This window comes from Vipera berus (genome assembly GCF_964194415.1).
Source record: "Vipera berus genome assembly, chromosome: 1".
Classification (NCBI taxonomy): domain Eukaryota; kingdom Metazoa; phylum Chordata; class Lepidosauria; order Squamata; family Viperidae; genus Vipera; species Vipera berus.
This window is the reverse complement of record NC_138202.1, coordinates 241,357,501-241,375,620: the sequence shown is the minus strand read 5'-3', so window position 1 is coordinate 241,375,620 and position 18,120 is coordinate 241,357,501. Positions and strand designations below refer to the sequence as shown.

At 40.2% G+C, this 18,120-nt stretch overlaps 1 protein-coding gene across 11 annotated transcripts in view; it reads right to left on the bottom strand.

Annotated features, from left to right (window-relative positions):
• Positions 1-10,787: 10,787 nt before the first annotated feature.
• CYB5R4 (cytochrome b5 reductase 4) overlaps positions 10,788-18,120 on the bottom strand; it is a 36,456-nt gene continuing 29,123 nt past the window's right edge. For 6 of the 11 annotated variants that reach the window (XM_081330313.1, XM_081330316.1, XM_081330320.1 and 3 more), the window contains 5 exons: positions 17,920-18,072; positions 17,482-17,632; positions 14,987-15,073; positions 13,064-13,228; positions 10,788-12,336 (listed from right to left, as the gene is read on the bottom strand). In XM_081330313.1, coding sequence (XP_081186439.1) covers positions 12,282-12,336; positions 13,064-13,228; positions 14,987-15,073; positions 17,482-17,632; positions 17,920-18,072 — 611 coding nt within the window. In that variant the 3' untranslated portion in view covers positions 10,788-12,281. Of the gene's footprint in view, positions 12,337-13,063; positions 13,229-14,986; positions 15,074-17,481; positions 17,633-17,919; positions 18,073-18,120 lie in introns of those variants that run through there. The other 5 variants (XM_081330321.1, XM_081330315.1, XR_014026788.1 and 2 more) reach the window with 4 other exon arrangements.

Here is an 18,120-nt window from a genome sequence, read left to right as displayed (position 1 = left end):
CATCTTTCTACTTTAATACAGCATCACCTCTTTTGGTTATCTCAACCTTTTCCTTTCATTGATGCCTTAGTCCACTTCTCCATATATCAGATGATCTTGTCCTCTTTTCCCAAACTTGTTTTTAGCATGCTATAGCAGCTTGCTGTTTGGGAATAATTACCAGTTGTCTTCTTCAATGCTATGTATCAACTCAACTACATCTGAGAAAAATATATGAAGAGCAGATTGGGTCAGAGGGAGTCCTTGTATTCTAAGAAAATGCATTTTTGCAGAATAAAATTATACCCAAGCAAAGTAAGAATCATTTTATTTTATTGATTTTTCACATTTTTGAACCACCCATCTCCCTGAGTGCTTCTGACACAGCTTCTTTCATTGTCTATATTGGAAGCGTATGCCCACAAACAACGTCAACTAATCATATGCTGCCCTGATACAGGGTCCCCCATGCCATCCGATGAAGAAAATCTAAATGACAATTTGCCAGCCTTCCTGCTAAATATATCTGTGTTGCTGTGGCACAACTATTTTGGAAGATATGCTACACATGACTTATCAAAATAAATAGAGAAAGGTGTGCCTTCATGTGGCTTTACAATGCTTCTTCAGCAACGCCCATCCATTTTAATAAGAGTCATGAAGAGGATTTGCTTATGCATTGTGGTCTATTAACTCAACCTGTCCATTTCTTAGCATAGGAACAACATAGTGTGATAAGGAAGAAGGTGGTAGGAATAAGTCAGAAATTTGCCCTCATGAAGAGTCTATGGATTCTTGCCAAAGAATAATCAGGCAGATGAAAAATAGCATTACTCAAAACCAAATAATTAACCATCATGGCAATATCTCATCCACAATCAGAGGCTGTAAAACAGCTAATAAATTATTCAGACAGCAAGTAGTAAACTCCTCTATAAAAACTGACACCTGAGCTTAAACTACAGTGCAGTAGTTCAGATGGGATGGCAGCAGAGCTAGAATGTTAATTCAAAAGGGAAATAAGATTCCCTCTCAGGTGATATAAAGCCACAATTATCCTCCTCCCAAATATAATCCAAGTTAGCAAAGCATGTTAAATGGTTTTTTTTTAAAAAAAAAGTCTCAGAAATTCACAAATGCCTAACTATTGAAAGGGAATTAAATATATGTAAAAGAAATACATATATTTAGAGTCATCAATAGAAGACAGGCTAAGGGAAAAGCGCTTTGATGATGAAACACCCTAAAGTTATTTTTCTACTATTTGGATTTTCCATTCAAGGAGTGTAACCTATTATATAGGCTAGTCCTATATAAGAATGGACAGTCATCTAGAGCAGGGGGTCCCCAAAACCTGGTCCATGGTCCAGCACCGATCCGCAGCATGCCAGAAACCGGTCCGTGAAAACAAGCAAAGCCCCATCCGCGGGATGCAGGCAGCACGCAAAACCATGGCCCCTCCGGTCCGTGAAAAAACCTTTCTCCATGGAACCGGTCCCTGGTGCCCCAAAAGTTGGGGACCTCTGATCTAGAGTGCTAGAGGACTGTCTTCTTTTTCTCCCTCTCTGTTTCTCTTTAATCATTGCAGGCATCCCAATAAGGTTGAGGGAGTAATTCAGCAACATCAAGAAGGTCATTGGTTGCCAATCGTGGCACACAGTATGAAATCTGTAATGTTTTCTTTCTTCATACTACCTTAGAGAATTAGAAGCATATGGTAGCCAAAAGAAAAGCAATTAAGAACCGATGCATTTGCCAGAACAAGCCAGAGAGGTCGTGGTTTGGGGGGGCGGGGTTTATAACCTTCAGGGTCAGAAATCATATCCATCAATGACAGTTGCGTGAGTCACCGTGGCGGAGTGAAAAAGGAGAGGAGGCGATGGACTGTTCATTGCATGCAACTACATAAGGAACAGAACTTGCAATGTGACATGAGAGTGTGCATTTGGATATTTTGAGGAAATTTCAGCTTTCTGTAGATGTCCCTGACCAGTTGTTAGGGGTCAAATGGGAGATACTATCGTCATGTCCCTGCTGTGGAATTCTCACAAGCAAGTTTATCCCTATTCTTCTGCTTTGATGCAGAAGGACCTCTTCTACATTCTTAGAATGAGACTTACTGTTCTAGACATTAAGACCAGAACATGTTCAATAAGAAAATACACCTTTCTTTTAAAACCATAGAAAAAAATAAAAAATACACCTTTCTTCAACTCTCTTCATGAAACACTTCTTAAATCACAAAGCTGTTTTCTGTTGTGAAATTTACAACCCCCCCAAAAATTAAATATATGCCATTGTATGAATAAACAGTTAAAATTCTATATCCATTTGTCTATTGCAAATATTTTTTTCTTAAACGGTTGAGACTTGTTGAATAATATTTGCATTAGACAAGCCTCACTTATTTAAGAAAAATGGAATCCTGAGCAGGTCCTTCAGTAAAGATAATTCTATTTCTGACATTACTGGTACAACCTTCTGATCAGTAAGTTATTTAGTGCTCCCACCTGCTTTGTTCTATCCTCTCTGAATTTACACATCAGGTATCTAGTTTCTAGGAATGCAACATTATGAAAGAATTTTAGGCGTCTATACAGAAACCAAGTTCAGAATAGATGTCTAGACAGGTTTCTCCAGAACAAAAATCTCAGACATTCTAAGTGATACATTATTAAGTTAATGTATAATACTCATTGTTAACTTGCAGCTGCCGAAATAAAATACAATAGCTTATTGAAAGAAGGCAATTGCTTCATTAATTAATGAGTGGCATGGGAGAGCATGGAATTTTATCTCATACTTCAAATCTAAAAAAGTAGAAAGCTGCAACTAACAGGCCACACATTGAATATGTTTATTAAAATGCAGACTTTGGCCACACATTTTCTTTCCTCCATCATAAAACGTATTGATTTTGTGGTATTTGTTTTACATTTACAACATTTTAAAACTCTGACTTTCCCCCCCCCCTTGAACTGTATCTTGTTCTCAGTTTTAATATTCTGTTTTGGGGGGGGTGTACTTGTGTTGCAACAGCTTCTTTAATCTGTCCATGTTTTAAAATATTTTTTTATGATTTAGCAAACCGAGCTTCACATGGAGCTCTCCAAGGTGCTAGTCTTCATTTCCCTTTAAGATTGCTTCACCGAGATCTGAATTGCTTCGCAATTTCCACTTGGCAGAGGCTGCTGTCTGTTATTTTTGACATGTGTGAGTATGGGCTTCTTTCTATGGCATTTAAGGACTTATGATAGGTTCAGTTTCTTTCCTGGGTGACAGACAGGCTGCTGAAGCACAGAAGAAGTTTCTTCTCCACAGATTTGCAGATTCAGCACCTACCCAGTGAAGTTACAGGGCAGCCTTCCGCAATTGGATTTATTCCAGATCTATTAGACTTCAACTCTCAAAAAAAAAATAATCCAGTTTGGAAATTCTGCAGGGCAACAGCTCAAGGAAGACTGCTTTGCCTGCAAACTGAGTCTGTTGGCCACAAACATATTTGATTTACTATAGAAAGTTTCACTGACACAACTACGTAATAATCTGAGATTCTTAATATTTAAAAAAGTGATTAGAAGGGTTACAATTAGTTTCAGCCAACAATAGAGGCATGAAGCAGTGCAGAAAGTTGGCTCTTGACCTCATGCTGACTCTTGCTGCATCAATTAAAGAATCACTGGTTCCTCCCTCGGTGTTTTTCACCCACAGTTGGTTCTGCCACAGAATATAAAGCTATTAGATCCCATCTGATTAGAAATACATTTGTTGAGTTCTTGATGAAAACATGGACATCAATGTCTGATTTATTCTCGCCCACGCTTGGAACATTCTGACCTGCAATCATTCTTTTGATAAACCTACATTGAGGAGAAAGGCTCAGTCCAATTATTGTTTAAGTATGTATTGCCTTGGAAACCAGCATGGAAGGGGTGGGGTGGGGTATAAATGTTTAAAAACAATTAAATGAAATGAATTAGCATGTCATTGTTGCCTACACTGCAGCAAATACTAAGCTTGCCTTCAAAGTTCTCTGTAGCTTAGTTGAGCTGTTCCTTGCTTTGCCTATGGTATATATCTAGCATTGTTGTTTTTTTTCCACTTCTACATACCCAATTCCTACTGCTACACTGCTGCCACAATGTCAGAATAAAGCATAAAACAAGAAATGCTCTTTATCAAAGGCCAGCTTCCAATCACATTGATTTCAGGTTTTCACTTTATTCTACAAAAAAAAATATTTTGCTCTCCTGTGGTTTGCTAATGTAAGATTTGGCTGACATTAAAAAAAACAACACAAAACTCAGGTTTAGCTCCTTCTGGGAGACAGGAAGGGACCTCTCAAACTCATTTCAACTATTCTACTCTAGTTAGAGTAATTATTTATGATTCACACATTCCCCCCAAAAAACATGGCTGAATTAGGCTATGACACCTGTCCAAGAAGGAATTAAACTAGGAAATCATACTGTATTACATTGCTGAGAACGGCATCTCAAATACACACCAGGAGGAAAGAAAGTACACTGAATTGAAAATTTTAGTTACATGAGAAATAACTTGCCATGAAGATCTCTGTGTTATTTGAAAGGCCACTGTAGAAGAAAAATATTCTGGAAAGACGAGTTAATTAGGACCTGAGGAAGCAGCTTTCTAACCCTAAAGCACAGCAATAAAATAGACTAGGAACAAACACTGCAGAATAAATTCATTATAGGGAATTATCCAGGAGACGGAAAAAAGAAAACCCAGGTTTTAAAAGCATTGTTCCTTAATTTTGTCCAAATTTAAGAGGCTGAAAAGAACAGGACATAATTCTCAGCGGTGCCTGAGGCAATTAGAAATTTGTTTAGAGCCTAACAACAAATAATTGAATAAAGCTGTTCAAAACACTACCTGAACCGCAAACTGCATTTTGCAGATTGAACGCTATCCTGTTCAGCCTTCCTCAGATTGTGTGATCTCCTGATATGATGTGTTACTCCCTAGGATCATCGGATGTGTAGTCTAGACACATCTGGTAGGCATTTTTCAGGCCTTCTGTTTTCTCCTTCTCTCCAGTTCTTTTCTTTGACATTTTGTGGTTTGCTCCTAGTATTATCTTTTTTCGTGGCTTTCTAATTTTTTCTCCAAGGAACCAACATAATTTGACACCATGCAGAGTCATTGAAAACAATAAGGTTTGTGATTTACTTAATGTGTTACAGCTTCTGGATGGGTTTTACAATTTACTGAAATTTTACTGCATCCCAGATTTTGTACTCTGGCTATCTGAGTTCAGATAAACAAGAAAAGAGGAGGAAAACTATTTATTAGTCACATTTATATAGCTGCCCATCTCAATAAAAGTGATTGCACAGCATGCAACCTTGTTGTCGTATATTTTCAAGAGTCATCTTGAAGAGATCTTCAATGTTTTCACTTGATCCATTCTATCTTTTTTTGAAGGGACTAAATAGTATTATGCCAAGAAAATTGTTTCACGATAACTGGAACTTGTTGAATTTTCTGAAAATTAAAGAAAATCACTTTTCTTTAAAAGAGATGTGGCTTTTTGAACTCTTGCCGAGTTCCCACATCATGCTGTAATACTGTTTGTCTGGCCATTATGATTTATGCTTTAGCAAAGCGCATGAAGCAAGACTCTTGGGATTGTTCAATCTTGGCTTAGGGCAGGAGTTGGCAACCTTGGCTCTTTTATGACTCATGGACTTCAATTCCCAGAATTCCTGGCTCAGGAATTGAACGGCTGGCTCAGGAATACTGGGAGTTGAAGTCCAGGAGTCATAAAAGACCCAAGGTTGCCTATCTCTGGCTTAGGGGCAATACTTGAAAGGAAACAGGGAAAACGCTATCCAAAAAGAAAGCTGCAAAGGATGGACAAAGAGCTGTGAAACACAAAATACATTACAGTAATTACCACAACAGCATACCTTTTACCAAATCTTGGATATTTCCCTCTTCCTTTATGCATCTAATATTTCCAACTTTTAGGAATTAATTTCCTCCATGTAGTTCAAGTAATGGAATATGGAATGGAAGATTGGGGGCCTTAGGAAACTGGATATGTTAGCTGATGCAATCAGTACCTGCCATATTACTGTGACTAGAGAAAATCTCTAGTTTAAAACAAGAACCCTGTCTACCAACCTGTTCTTGAACGTTGCACAATTCAATCCCCTCAAACAGCTTCAAATCATCAAAAGGCTGTTTTGTTCTCCATACACCAGCCTACCTGTTAGGATCTTCAGAGTTCTTGTCTAAGTCCACTTCGCTCAGAAGGGAGGACAAGATGCTGCAGTTCCCAGAAAAGACTTCTGGTGCACAACTTAAGACCGTTTCGTTTGCCTGGGTCATTTAAAACTATGGCCTGTTGCTTTTTGACTCTAACCCTTCCTAGGTTCGCTTTTTGCTATGATTCCTATTTTATCTGGTTGTTTAATCTTGGGCGTTATGTACTTTTTAAAGCTGTATGCTATGTTTTAATACCTTTTTCTTTTTGCATCTACAAGAATCTGTTCGAAAAATCGGAAGAACGGGAAAATATTCTAAATAAACGCCTGCCGTAGCTCAACTAGAGATCGGCAGCAACTTCAGCTTATCAGCTAAGTGGCACTGAGACGTCATCCCTTCCCTAACACCGCCGGAGTAGGTAAGATCAACCTCAAGTAAGGTGGGGAGTCATTTATTTCTTCCTTCCTCGTTTACAGCTCAGAATTCCCAACTGAGTATTAATCTATTCTAATACAGGACCGGAATAATTTGCATAAAGCCACCCCGCACACTGTCCACACACAACCTCCCCCCTAAGAAATCAATACGCTGCCGGATCAAAGCGTCCTACGACCCAGGGCGACATCTGTGCAACCTTTCGGGAGTCTTTTAAAAACAGCGCCGCCCCCCGCCCCCACCCCAATAAATTGCAAAATTATTTGGCAATTAGACGAGGGAGTGTCCAAATCATGCTGCCGCCCATTCAAAAAAAAAAATCGCATCCGGCGACGCTCAAGAGATCCCAAAATCGCTGAGAAGAGCACCTCGCCTTCTTCTCACGTCTCCCACCGAAAGACTATCGCAACCCACAGCTCCTCCCTTGCCTTTTGCACGAAGACAAACAGGCTCCGGAGCTGCGCGTCCTCTGCTCCTTGACCCGAAGATTGCACTTACCCTCCTCCCATGTTTCCCTCTTTTCCCTCCACTTGCCAGGCGCGTACCCGCGACCTTCTCTACCGTCCGCCGCCCCCTCGCCGAACAGCTTTCATTCATAAGACGCGCCGCGCCGCGCCGGCTCCCTCGAACGGACGCCTGCCGAAGGGAGGCGCTACAGCCTTGGCGCCTTCCGCCGCGCAGCAACGGCGGCGCCTCTTGAGCCGGTTGGGGTTTCCTGCGGCGTTTCTCAGCTGCCCTCTGGCGGAGGTCCGGATATTGCAACCCGGAGCCGGTGGGCAAGCAACAAGAAGACTCTGTAAAACAGGGGTCTTCAAACTTGGCCCTTTTATGACTTCTGGACTTCAACTCCCAGAATTCCTCAGCCAGCGTGCCTGGCTGAGGAATTCTGGGAGCTGAAGTCCACAAGTCATAAAAGGGGCAAGTTTGAAGACCCCTGCTGTAAAAGTTCTAACCCAGGGGTGTCAAACTCAATTTCATTGAGGGCTGCATCAGCATTGCGGTTGCCCTCAGGGGGCTGGGTGGGTATGGTCAGGGTGGGCGTGGCCTACTGGGTAGGCGTGGCTAGAGTGCGTATGGCCTACTGGGTGGGCGTGGCCAGCTCTACAACGTTTGCATCAAGGGTGCCTATGGGGGCCTGGGCAGGAGTGGGACAGATCTGAGGGTCTCTGGTAGAAGGAGGGTCTCTGGGCCAGGGCCAAGGCAGTGGGGGCCGTTCCCTCACTGTTTCCAGGATGGTTTCGCGGGTCGCATGAAACCACTTTGCGGGCCGGATCTGGCCCCTGGGCCTTGTGTTTGACATGTCTGTTTTAACCAAAATGAGGACAAAAAGGTCCAGCAATCAGCCTTAGTCTTGGCAATTAAGATAATGAGATGTCGGATAGAGTCCATCCACCTTGCTGCTGGTCATCTTTTTCCTTCCACCTTTCCTGGTGTTAGGGACTTCTCAAAGCAGCCTTGTCTTCTCATATAAGATAATACTTTGAACCTTGTCATTTTTTGCCTCAAGGGAGAATTCTGGATTGCTTTCTCCTGTGATCCATTTGTTTTCTTGTCAAGTTTCTGGAGTCTTTTCCCACACCAGTAAGAAAGCCTCATACTCTTATCATGCTTTTTCATGCTACCATGGTGTCACAGAAACAAACATTGCCCACACGATTTTAATCTATGTAGGCAGGGCTTTTTTTGTCATAGAACGCTCAGAACGGAGTTCCGGCACCTTTTTTGGATGGAACCTTGTAGGGTAGGCAAGGAGGGTTGTATGACATGTGAGGGTTCCGGTACCTTTTTCTTTTACAAAAAAAAGCACTGTATGTAGGTATAGAGACATCACAGCATCTGTGTATGTTTTCCAAGGCCTTTCATTGCTATCCCAACAAGGGCCAGTCTAGGACATATTTCTTGACTGCCAATCCTAACGGGCAGAAGCTATCTGTCACTTCAGTAACTGCACTCAGTTCAAAGGGTGGTCGTCATACTTATTGTCATTATTTTGGGCTTCTTTATATTTGTTTTTCAAAAGCTTCTTGATTTTCATTACTAGAGCTTACAGGTCACTGGTATTTTCAGCTATCAGTAGTGTCATCAACATAGTACAGGTTATTGATCTTTCTTCTTCCGGTTTTAAAACCACACTCAACTTATTCCAACCACGCTCCCCTCAATATATATTCAGCATATAAGCTGAATAAATAAGGGGAGACTTACAGAAACATTATTAAGTGATAGTATAATACACTGTTGCCTTGGCTAACACGGTTAGTATATAATGAGACGCCCAGATCTGATCCAGATCCAATTTTCTAATCTTTTGAATCTGTCTCATGCAATTTTGCAGCTTTCAATACCCTTCTGCAGTTGCAAGACATTACTTTAAAATACTTTTCCAACTATTTAAGAAGGAGGAAAAAGAAAATGCAATCTTGGAAATTATATGAATCAAAAATGTATGTACTAGTATGTTCCCTCTGTGCTGCAAAGCACTGTGGGAAGTTGTACCCCCTTTTTTCCCAAGTAATGATCTCACATTGATTTTTCTATTCCACTAAAGGAGAAGTTGTGTCTGCATCCTTTTCAATTCTGGAAGAAGCAGGTAATTTTCCAGTGGTTTGCTTCCCTTGTCTGTTACTATGACAACAGGAGACTCCAGAGCAAGTTTGTGCTTGTACTCTTCAAAGGAAAAAAAAGATTTATGTTGGGAATGATAGAGATAATATAAGCTGATGCTGGGGGGGGGAATTCAAGATTCCACCTATTTGGGAATCCTATCAGCAAGGCACAAACACCAAGCTATTATTCCCATCTTGTTCCTAATTCTCAGTATCAGGTACCCAAGACAGTGTTCCTGAATGTAAAAGGTTATTTTGTTATTATTTATTTCAGGCAACCACAGTCATGTTCATGAGTTTATCTAATGCCCTTTTACAGCTTTTGGGTATTATCACAATACTGTATGGCAGTTAAGCTCCAGTTAAGTTGCATAGGACAGGAAGGCCTGGAGGAATGTTGTCCATGGGGTCGCGATGGGTCGGACACGACTTTGCAGCTAACAACAAAAGTTGCATAAAAAGTGTATCTTAAATACCTTCTCTATTAAATTTAACTGGATTCTCTAAACTATTTATAATATTACAGAAAAAAATGTCCTATTCACTGGTGCCCACAGCATTGCTATTTTAAATTGTGCATTTACTGTGAATGAATAAAATTCTATAACCATCCCTAGATGCCCCACTTTGTATCCCAAACGTTTGTATCCAGTTGCAGTTATCTCAAAAGTAAGCTCTAAGAATTCTCCTTTTAGATAAGCAGAACAGGGCTACATGTTTTAAAGATATTGCTAATCTTCTTTGCGCTCAATCTCTCCTAGCTTGAAAATACACAACAACTTTTTTTTCCTTAATTTTCTATTGCATTTTTGTGTGGACATCCTGTTTGACTGTAATATTTTTCCAATCTGGAGCAAGCTGTTAAGTTTCTTAAAACATGTCTTTGCTTCTCTCAAGTCAAAGAGTATTAATGTATTTAACTAGTACCATTTTTTATCAGTGATATGGGTGAGACACATATATTGTGGGGACCATTTTGTTACCTTCATTGCTAGTCTAGGACAGAGGTTCCTAAACTTTGTGCCATCGCACCGCCCTTTAGTGCAGAGGTGGGCAATTAATTTTCCCAAGGGGACACCTGAGAAACTGGGACTGTCATGGAGGGCCGAACCAATAGGCTGAACTTAATTCTGCTGCTGGCGCCCACATACTGAGGAAGGAGGGGGCATGACCTCACCTTAACCCAGCTGCTGCTCTTCTGCTGCAGGCCCAGAAATTTTTCTCTCTCACCAGCTGCCTAAAGAGCACAGTCGGCTTCTTCTCTTGCCCCTTGTGGCATGCTTATTTACATTTTATCTTCTAACTTCCAATTGACCTCATGCAGCCCAAACAGGGATATCCAAAGGGCCCGCTGTGACCCAAGGGCCATAAAATTCCCAGGTCTGCTTTAGTGTAATCTTAATGGCCACACCTCCTCTAAAATTCCAAACTCCAAAAGGAACAATGAAAACAATACACTGAAACTTTGGGAAAGCTTAATTTATTATAACCATGCAACTAAAAGGTTCTTCACACTTCCTCTGGATTCTGTTTCCACCTCCCTAAGGGAGGTTCACCTCAAACTTTGGGAAACCTTGATCTACGAACATTACAGCTGGGGTTAACCTCACAGTGAACCGCCACAATGGTTAGAAAACACAACTGGACTTTAAACAAACCACTTCCAATTCTTTATTTTGTAATTTGTTCAACATGCTTAATCTTCTAAGATTCTTTTCATATTAATAGATTTTCTCTGACAACAGAAAAGAGAGGCCAAATATTTTAGTATAATCTGAAAAAAAAACCTTGAATTTTCTTCCTGTTTTCAGTCAAGGAAGCTAAAGCAACTTGAAACATAGCCCAGGTTTGTCCCTCCAGAGAGGAGGGTAACAATTTGGAGGAAGGGAAATCTCGAAGGGAAGGGAGAACCTTGGTATGGAATCCAGTAAAACTGATTCCCTTTGAGAAATGCAGGTATAGATTCATTGTGTTACAGGTATACATTTGCTAATCTTATTGTTCCTACGTTTTATTACTGTTTCCAATTTTTTAACAATAGTATTAAAATTTATATTTTACTGATACTGTTAACGCATTTTTTTCATACTTCAACGCAAAACAATCAAAGATATATTTCAGACAAAAGGCTAATGTCAAGATGTAAAATTAGAACCAAGATATTGTAGGCTTACGTCCAATTTCAATCATTTGCAGAGTGGTGGTTGTAAAAAAGCAGAAGAGGAGGTATTGTACACATTGACTTAAGCTCCTAGAGGAAAGGAGGCTATAAATCTAACAAATAAACAGTAATAGAGTTTCTTGATCAAGATTTCCAGAGTGAGCATCCTTTGGGTATTTTAAAATAAGACCTTCAATTTTTCTCTGGAAGACTGTGTTTGAAAAATACCTATGTTCAGGAACCAATCCTTCCAGAATATAAGATGTCAAGTAATTCTTAATCTCCTAAAGCCAAAACAGAAGACTGAAATAATACAAATATTTCCTTTTATTGCAACATTTCCTTGTTTTATTAATCTTATACAAAAAAAGTAATTCATTATATAAAATTCATGTATTGTGAATTAGAACACAAAGCTAACATTTTTAACACTAGAGCTTTATATTAATATGATTATATTGCAACCAATCTTTTTCCTGAGTTAACCACTTTGTATGTACTTTTCTAATATATTGCCAATAAGATATTTTACAGTAACAAAATTATAATGTAAGAAAAGGTATCTGATGCTTATCAGTGCAAAGGAATGCTACTAAACCTTACTTGATGGAGGTTAGAGTTCATATCTGCTCAATGCATATAAAATGAGCTAATTTATCTAAAATATTTCAGTTCACATTGTAGCAAAGATAAATATAATTACAAATAAGCAGAATATAAAATTATTTCTTGACCGAGAATACAGAATTCAAGTACTTATATTAAAATGAACATTATTCATGCATAATATTTTCCTGCTGGACTTCAAATGAAAGTAATAAATATGATGATGAAATATATATACAGGAGTTCCAATGTTCTTTTTGTTATGCGGTAAAACAATGTACATCATTACCCGAGTGTCCAAGAGTTTGCAAAAATCTGAAACAAAACGTATTACATGGAAAATTAACCCCAATCTCGTTTGTGTAAAAAAATGTTTTTATTTCCTCACAAGCTAAAAGATTATTAAAAGTATATACTTTCGCAGGGATGTGAATTCTTAGTGTATGGAATGAAGAAGAGAACATTCATTTGTCACATTTACTATATTAATTTTGTTTAAAGTTTTTATTTGGCTTGTTTTACAATTGAACACTAAATCAAAGTTCAATAGGAACTATAAACGTGGTTCTTTTAAAAACAGTCTTTGACTAGAACTCTATTCTGAGTCCTATATTAATTTAGTGGTGCAAGGATTATTGAAAATTACTTCCAAATAGATACTTTGAATATTAGTCGTAATTATTGATTCATACTGGTAAACGTATCTATAAACCAGTCTGGCCAGTCAAACTAAGGGTTTTATGTGGCAAAAGATGGCTTGTCCAATGAGCCATGGCTTAATCAACAGCAATTAACAAAAATCATGCATTCCTATGTACTCTGGCATGGACAAAATGCAACTGAGCCCACAAGGATTCAAACAGGAGCTTAGGCAAACTGTGATATAAATTTGTCAATATATTTAATGTACTCTTTCCTACTTATGCTCAAAACATTTCAGTGTTCAAAACATTTCACGTAAGGTGTGAGTGAATGTTTCAAATGTTTCAAATATGCAATGTACAAAATATGCAGTATTTATCTCCTGTTCCATTTCACTTACTGTATTCCTTGTTCCATAAATGGTAATGGACCACAAATGCATATAAGTATTTTAGACTCGTGTTGACTTCTCTTCACAAATTCAGAAAGCAGAGAGAGGGAGATTTTTCCTTGTTTGCCTGGCCATTCTTTCTTTGGCTCTGAGAGAACAAACTCAATGTCAAACCTGAGAAACAGTAATTAAAGACACCAATGTTTAAAATGCACGTTTCAAATCCTTAGAAATCCATATGCATTCCATCATCCTCAAGCAACTAGTAATTCATGCATAACAGAAAGGTGGTTCTCAATTGGCGACTGCTTTGTACAGTGACTTCAGCAATTAAGATGGTGTTGAAAAAGTAACTTTTATTGCCAGTCCTGATGTTTAGGACCTTCACGGATCCACACAGCAAAAGAAATGCTGAAATAAGGTCTCATAAGCACTTAGCAACACCTTTGCTTAATGACCCAGTTGCCAGTCCCAATTGTAGTTGCTAAACGAGGACTATCTGTAGGTGAGAAACTGAACCAGCATCCTGATCCTGGATAGTTCTGCTTTATACTCTACACTACCGGCACAATAATTTATTTTTTTTAATTTAATCCCATTGATATCCCGCCCTTCTCCGAAGACTCAGGGTGGTTTACAATCTGAGCACAAATCAATGTGCTTAGCAATAGCCTTCATTCTATGTATATGCCTGCTTATTAGGGCTTTCGCCCCCCCCCCCAAGCAGCATTATTACAAAGTCAGCTTATTGCCCCCAACAATCTGGGTCCTCATTTTACCTACCTCAGAAGGATGGAAGGCTGAGTCAACCTTGAGCCTGGTGGGACTTGAACCTGCACTAATTGCAGGCAGCTGGTGTTACTTAAGGAGGCATTAGCCCACTGCGCCACCAAGGCTCCTGTATAATAATGCAACAAGTTGGACCTTCCATCAGCCAAAGGGACTGAGATCACTACTAAAAGAAAAACAGTTTTTCTCATCACACTGTTACATTGTTCTAGAGTGTGTGTAATCTGAAGTAGATTTTTAAGGACATCAAGAAAACCAACAAATAGGAAATTACATCCTTTTCTCTTCCTTAAGCCAATCAAAGTGAATGACTGCTCACAAAAGCTCTGGATGCCCATTGAAAAGTTGATTATTAAGATAATGTGCTAGGACAGCCATTTATTTGAAGTACTAACCATTTTCAAATATTCTGGCTGTCTATTTTTAGAACATACTACGGAGGTAATGAACTTTGCTCTCAAGTCTTCCTAGCCTTATGCTTCTAAGAACTGATGATCTATAAAAAAAACTTAAAAGCAGAACCTGTTACCTTTGCATACAGGAGAGGGTATCATCTGCTCATATTAGTCTCACCTTCACCCAACATTGGCAATTCACTTATTTAGCTCAAACAACCCCAGACTGCCACAGCTATTAGCATAGAGGTTGTATTGTATGAATGCTTCCATACATATCAGCATATATACAATATACCTTGTGGCAAGATGGGCGGCAAACAAATTTAATAAATAAAAACATTGTATATTAGAGATATCAAAAAGACATAGAATGTGGTCACACAGTTCGGAAACAATAAAAACAATTATGATTATGTCTCTATTATTCTGGAGGGGAGGGCATGGAACAATGGATTTTGATAGTAGAACAAAATACTAAGAGAGGCAGAGTCCTTCTGTCTAAATCTACTGTCCCAGGTGGATTTAGCATGGATGCTTTAATTTGATTTTCTGAGTGAGGCAGGAACTCAGATTTGGCAGCCTAAGTGGTCCCCTTCCAACTCCACTGATTCTTCCCCAAAAGAAGTCCCTGCTTAAATTTTGGGCTTTTGTATCACATTATATGAACAGCAGACAGGGCTTCAATGTTTCAGGATTAAAAAAAAACAAAGTCATGGTATACATGTTTCTGGAAACTATTAATTACCTTGTGTCCTTAAGGGCTAACTGCTCCAGCTGACTTTTCCAAAGTATATCATCTTCTGTCTTGTTGAAGAACATCATTTTTACTGCCCTTAAAGGGATATTTCAATATTTAATGCTCAGTTTTAAAAATCCGTGAACAAACAGTATTCTTTGAAAAACACAACCCCGAACACCTCAGTAAGAATTCCCAGAATGTTTAGCTAATCCACTTATTCAACTCTAGTAGCATATCTGAAACACACAAAAATAGTAAGATGTGATGGTTCCAGCTTTCTGTTTGCCCCTTCTTTGTTCATATTCCTTCTGTGCATTTGAAAATACAGCACCCTGTATAAATGGTATTTTGGGAGAAGAACTGAGTCCCTTATAAACTTACTGAGAAAAATGGTGCCCGCATCTATATCCACTGAGACAGTCCTTCCCATTCCACTTTGTTCTCTTTCTTGAATGGAGGGAGGACAAATTAATCCTTCTCACCTGTTTTCTCATTTCATGGGGTTGGTAACTACATATTCTAGTCTTTTAAAAATAGAAATAGACTATCATTTTTCAATATTCCTCCAATATTATTGAATATGGAATGCCTATATTTAAGAAAACAGGGGCCATGTTTAGTCCAGAATTATAAGGAGTCAACAAAGGCAATGAAATTAAACTAAAGTCATTTCGTGTTTTTATTTCAGCAACTTGATTGCTATAAAAAAATGAATCTCGTGGCATCTGGGCCAAAGGGTGATGTGCTTTTATGAAGTTTATGATGCGATTTTCAGCTATGCCAGGGAAGCTGCTATTCTAACCAAACAGCATTAGAGATGGTATAGATTCAAAAACAATTGCTCTAGACCACGGGTCGGCAACCCGCGGCTCCGGAGCCGCATGCGGCTCTTTGAGCCGTCTCCTGCGGCTCCCAGCCGCCCGGTGCGCGCGCACCTCTTCGAACGGGCAGTGGTGCGCGCGCACCTCTCCAAATGGAGAGTGGCACCGCCCGTTTGGAGAGGTGCGCGCGCACCTCCCCGAATGGGCGGAGGTGCGCGCGCACCTCCCCAAACCTTTGGAGAGGTGCGCGCGTACCTCCGCGCGAATGGGCCGCGGCGGCGTTCTTTGAGGAAGCTGCTGCGGCCCGTCTGCAAAGCTGCCGAAAGCGGCAGCTTTGCAGATGGGCCACGGCAGCTTCCTCAAAGAGCGACGCCGCGGCCCGTTCCGAGAGGTGCGCGCGCACCTCCCCGAATGGGCGGAGCTGCGCGCGTACCTCCGCGCGAACGGGCCGCGGCGTCGTTCTTTGAGGAAGCTGCCGCGGCCCGTCTGCAAAGCTGCCGAAAGCGGCAGCTTTGCAGATGGGCCACGGCAGCTTCCTGAAAGAGCGACGCCACGGCCCGTTCCGAGAGGTGCGCGCGCACCTCCCCGAATGGGCGGAGCTGCGCGCGCACCTCCCCAAACCTTTGGAGAGGTGCGCGCGTACCTCCGCGCGAACGGGCCGCGGCGTCGCTCTTTGAGGACGCTGCCGCGGCCCGTCTGCAAAGCTGCCGAAAGCGGCAGCTTTGCAGACGGGCCGTCGCCGTCGGGCAACCGGGAACCGGTTCCATCTCACTTTTTTAAAAAATGGCAACCGCGTGCGTCCGCGCATGCACAAAAAACCGTTTTGCGCATGCGCAAAACTTTTTTGCGCATGCGCGTGCATGGACACACGCACGCGGCTCCCAGTTTTTTTAATTTGTGATGGAACCGGTTCCCGGTGGCTCTTTTCCTTTTTTAGGTTGCCGACCCCTGCTCTAGACTATAATCGTTGTGTCACTAAAAATGGAAGATGGGACGAAGGAAGGAACATTTTCCCCAGATGCCCTCAAGGGGGCACTGCTGAATAAAGCAGAATTGTTGTATTAGATTTCCAAGAAAAAGTGGGTGAAAGCTAGTGTTATCAGCACAAGATTTACTAAAGGTAAGTATTTACAGGCAATGCTCCCTGTGACATATAACGGAGGTATGCTGAGTTCTGCCATGGCACATCCATGAGAAGGGACTGGTTTGTTGAGTTCTATAACCATACAGCAAGTTGCGTGAGAAGCTGGCTTATTAGCGAAATGTCTTATCTGTGAATTTCTCAGTGCCTCTCTATCTGGCATTACCTCTATGTGCATTCCCAGATACAGTCTTGGGTTGTGCTGTGCATCTCACTATTTATTACATGCAGTGGTTAAACATGGTGCCAATTTGTCTTTACAAGGAGTTTAAAAGATCTTGTTGATGGAATGGGGCAGGCAGCTCAGTGCTGGTTTCTCCCTTTTGCTGTCGTAATGGTATGTGGAAATGACCTTGGGAAACAGGAGGAAGAGCTACAGAGCAAACTGGCATGTAAAAGTAAATGCTGGCAATCATTATTAGGAAGCTGGTCACTCATCAGTTACCTGAACAGTATAATTTATTTGAAGTAATAAAATAGAAAGGCTTTGAACGCCCCAAATGAACAGGAAACTTTTAGGTGTTAGAACACAACAATACCTGAGGGTAGGACTATTACTTAAGGCATAGCTGAGCAGTTTAACCATTGGTGTGAATCCGGTGCCTCCTGCCAATAAAAGCAAATCTTCTACATCTTCCAGTTGAGATGTTCTAAAAGTACCTTCAGGATTACTCAAAGACATATAGTCTCCTATTAAAAAATGAAATAATACAAATATAGTACAATAAATGTTAAAAAGATCAGAAAATCATGATAACTCTGTTCCCCTGATAGATGCAAGTTAGCATCAATCTCATAAAACCCGCAAGTATTCTACAGAAAATAATGGAACAAATTAAATTGGGCAATTTGCATTCTACACAATGCTATTCTTTAAAAAAAATGCACAGTATCTTTTGAAAATATTTTAAAAATGAAAAAGAAAAACTAATACATTTTAAGATGCTCTGAGAGAGGAAGAAAAACGTCTGTCTTACCTATTTGTAAAGTGTCCAGCACCGGTGTAAAAAGTCCTTCAGGATAAATTTTAATTATAAAAAATATATGTGCCTTATCATTGGAAGAGGGGATTTTGAATGGTGATACCAAACAAGATAATACTGGTGTGTAAGGCTTGACTATCTCTGTACCTAAGGAAAGACAGTGCAAAAAAAATAATCCATAACAATAAGCATTAA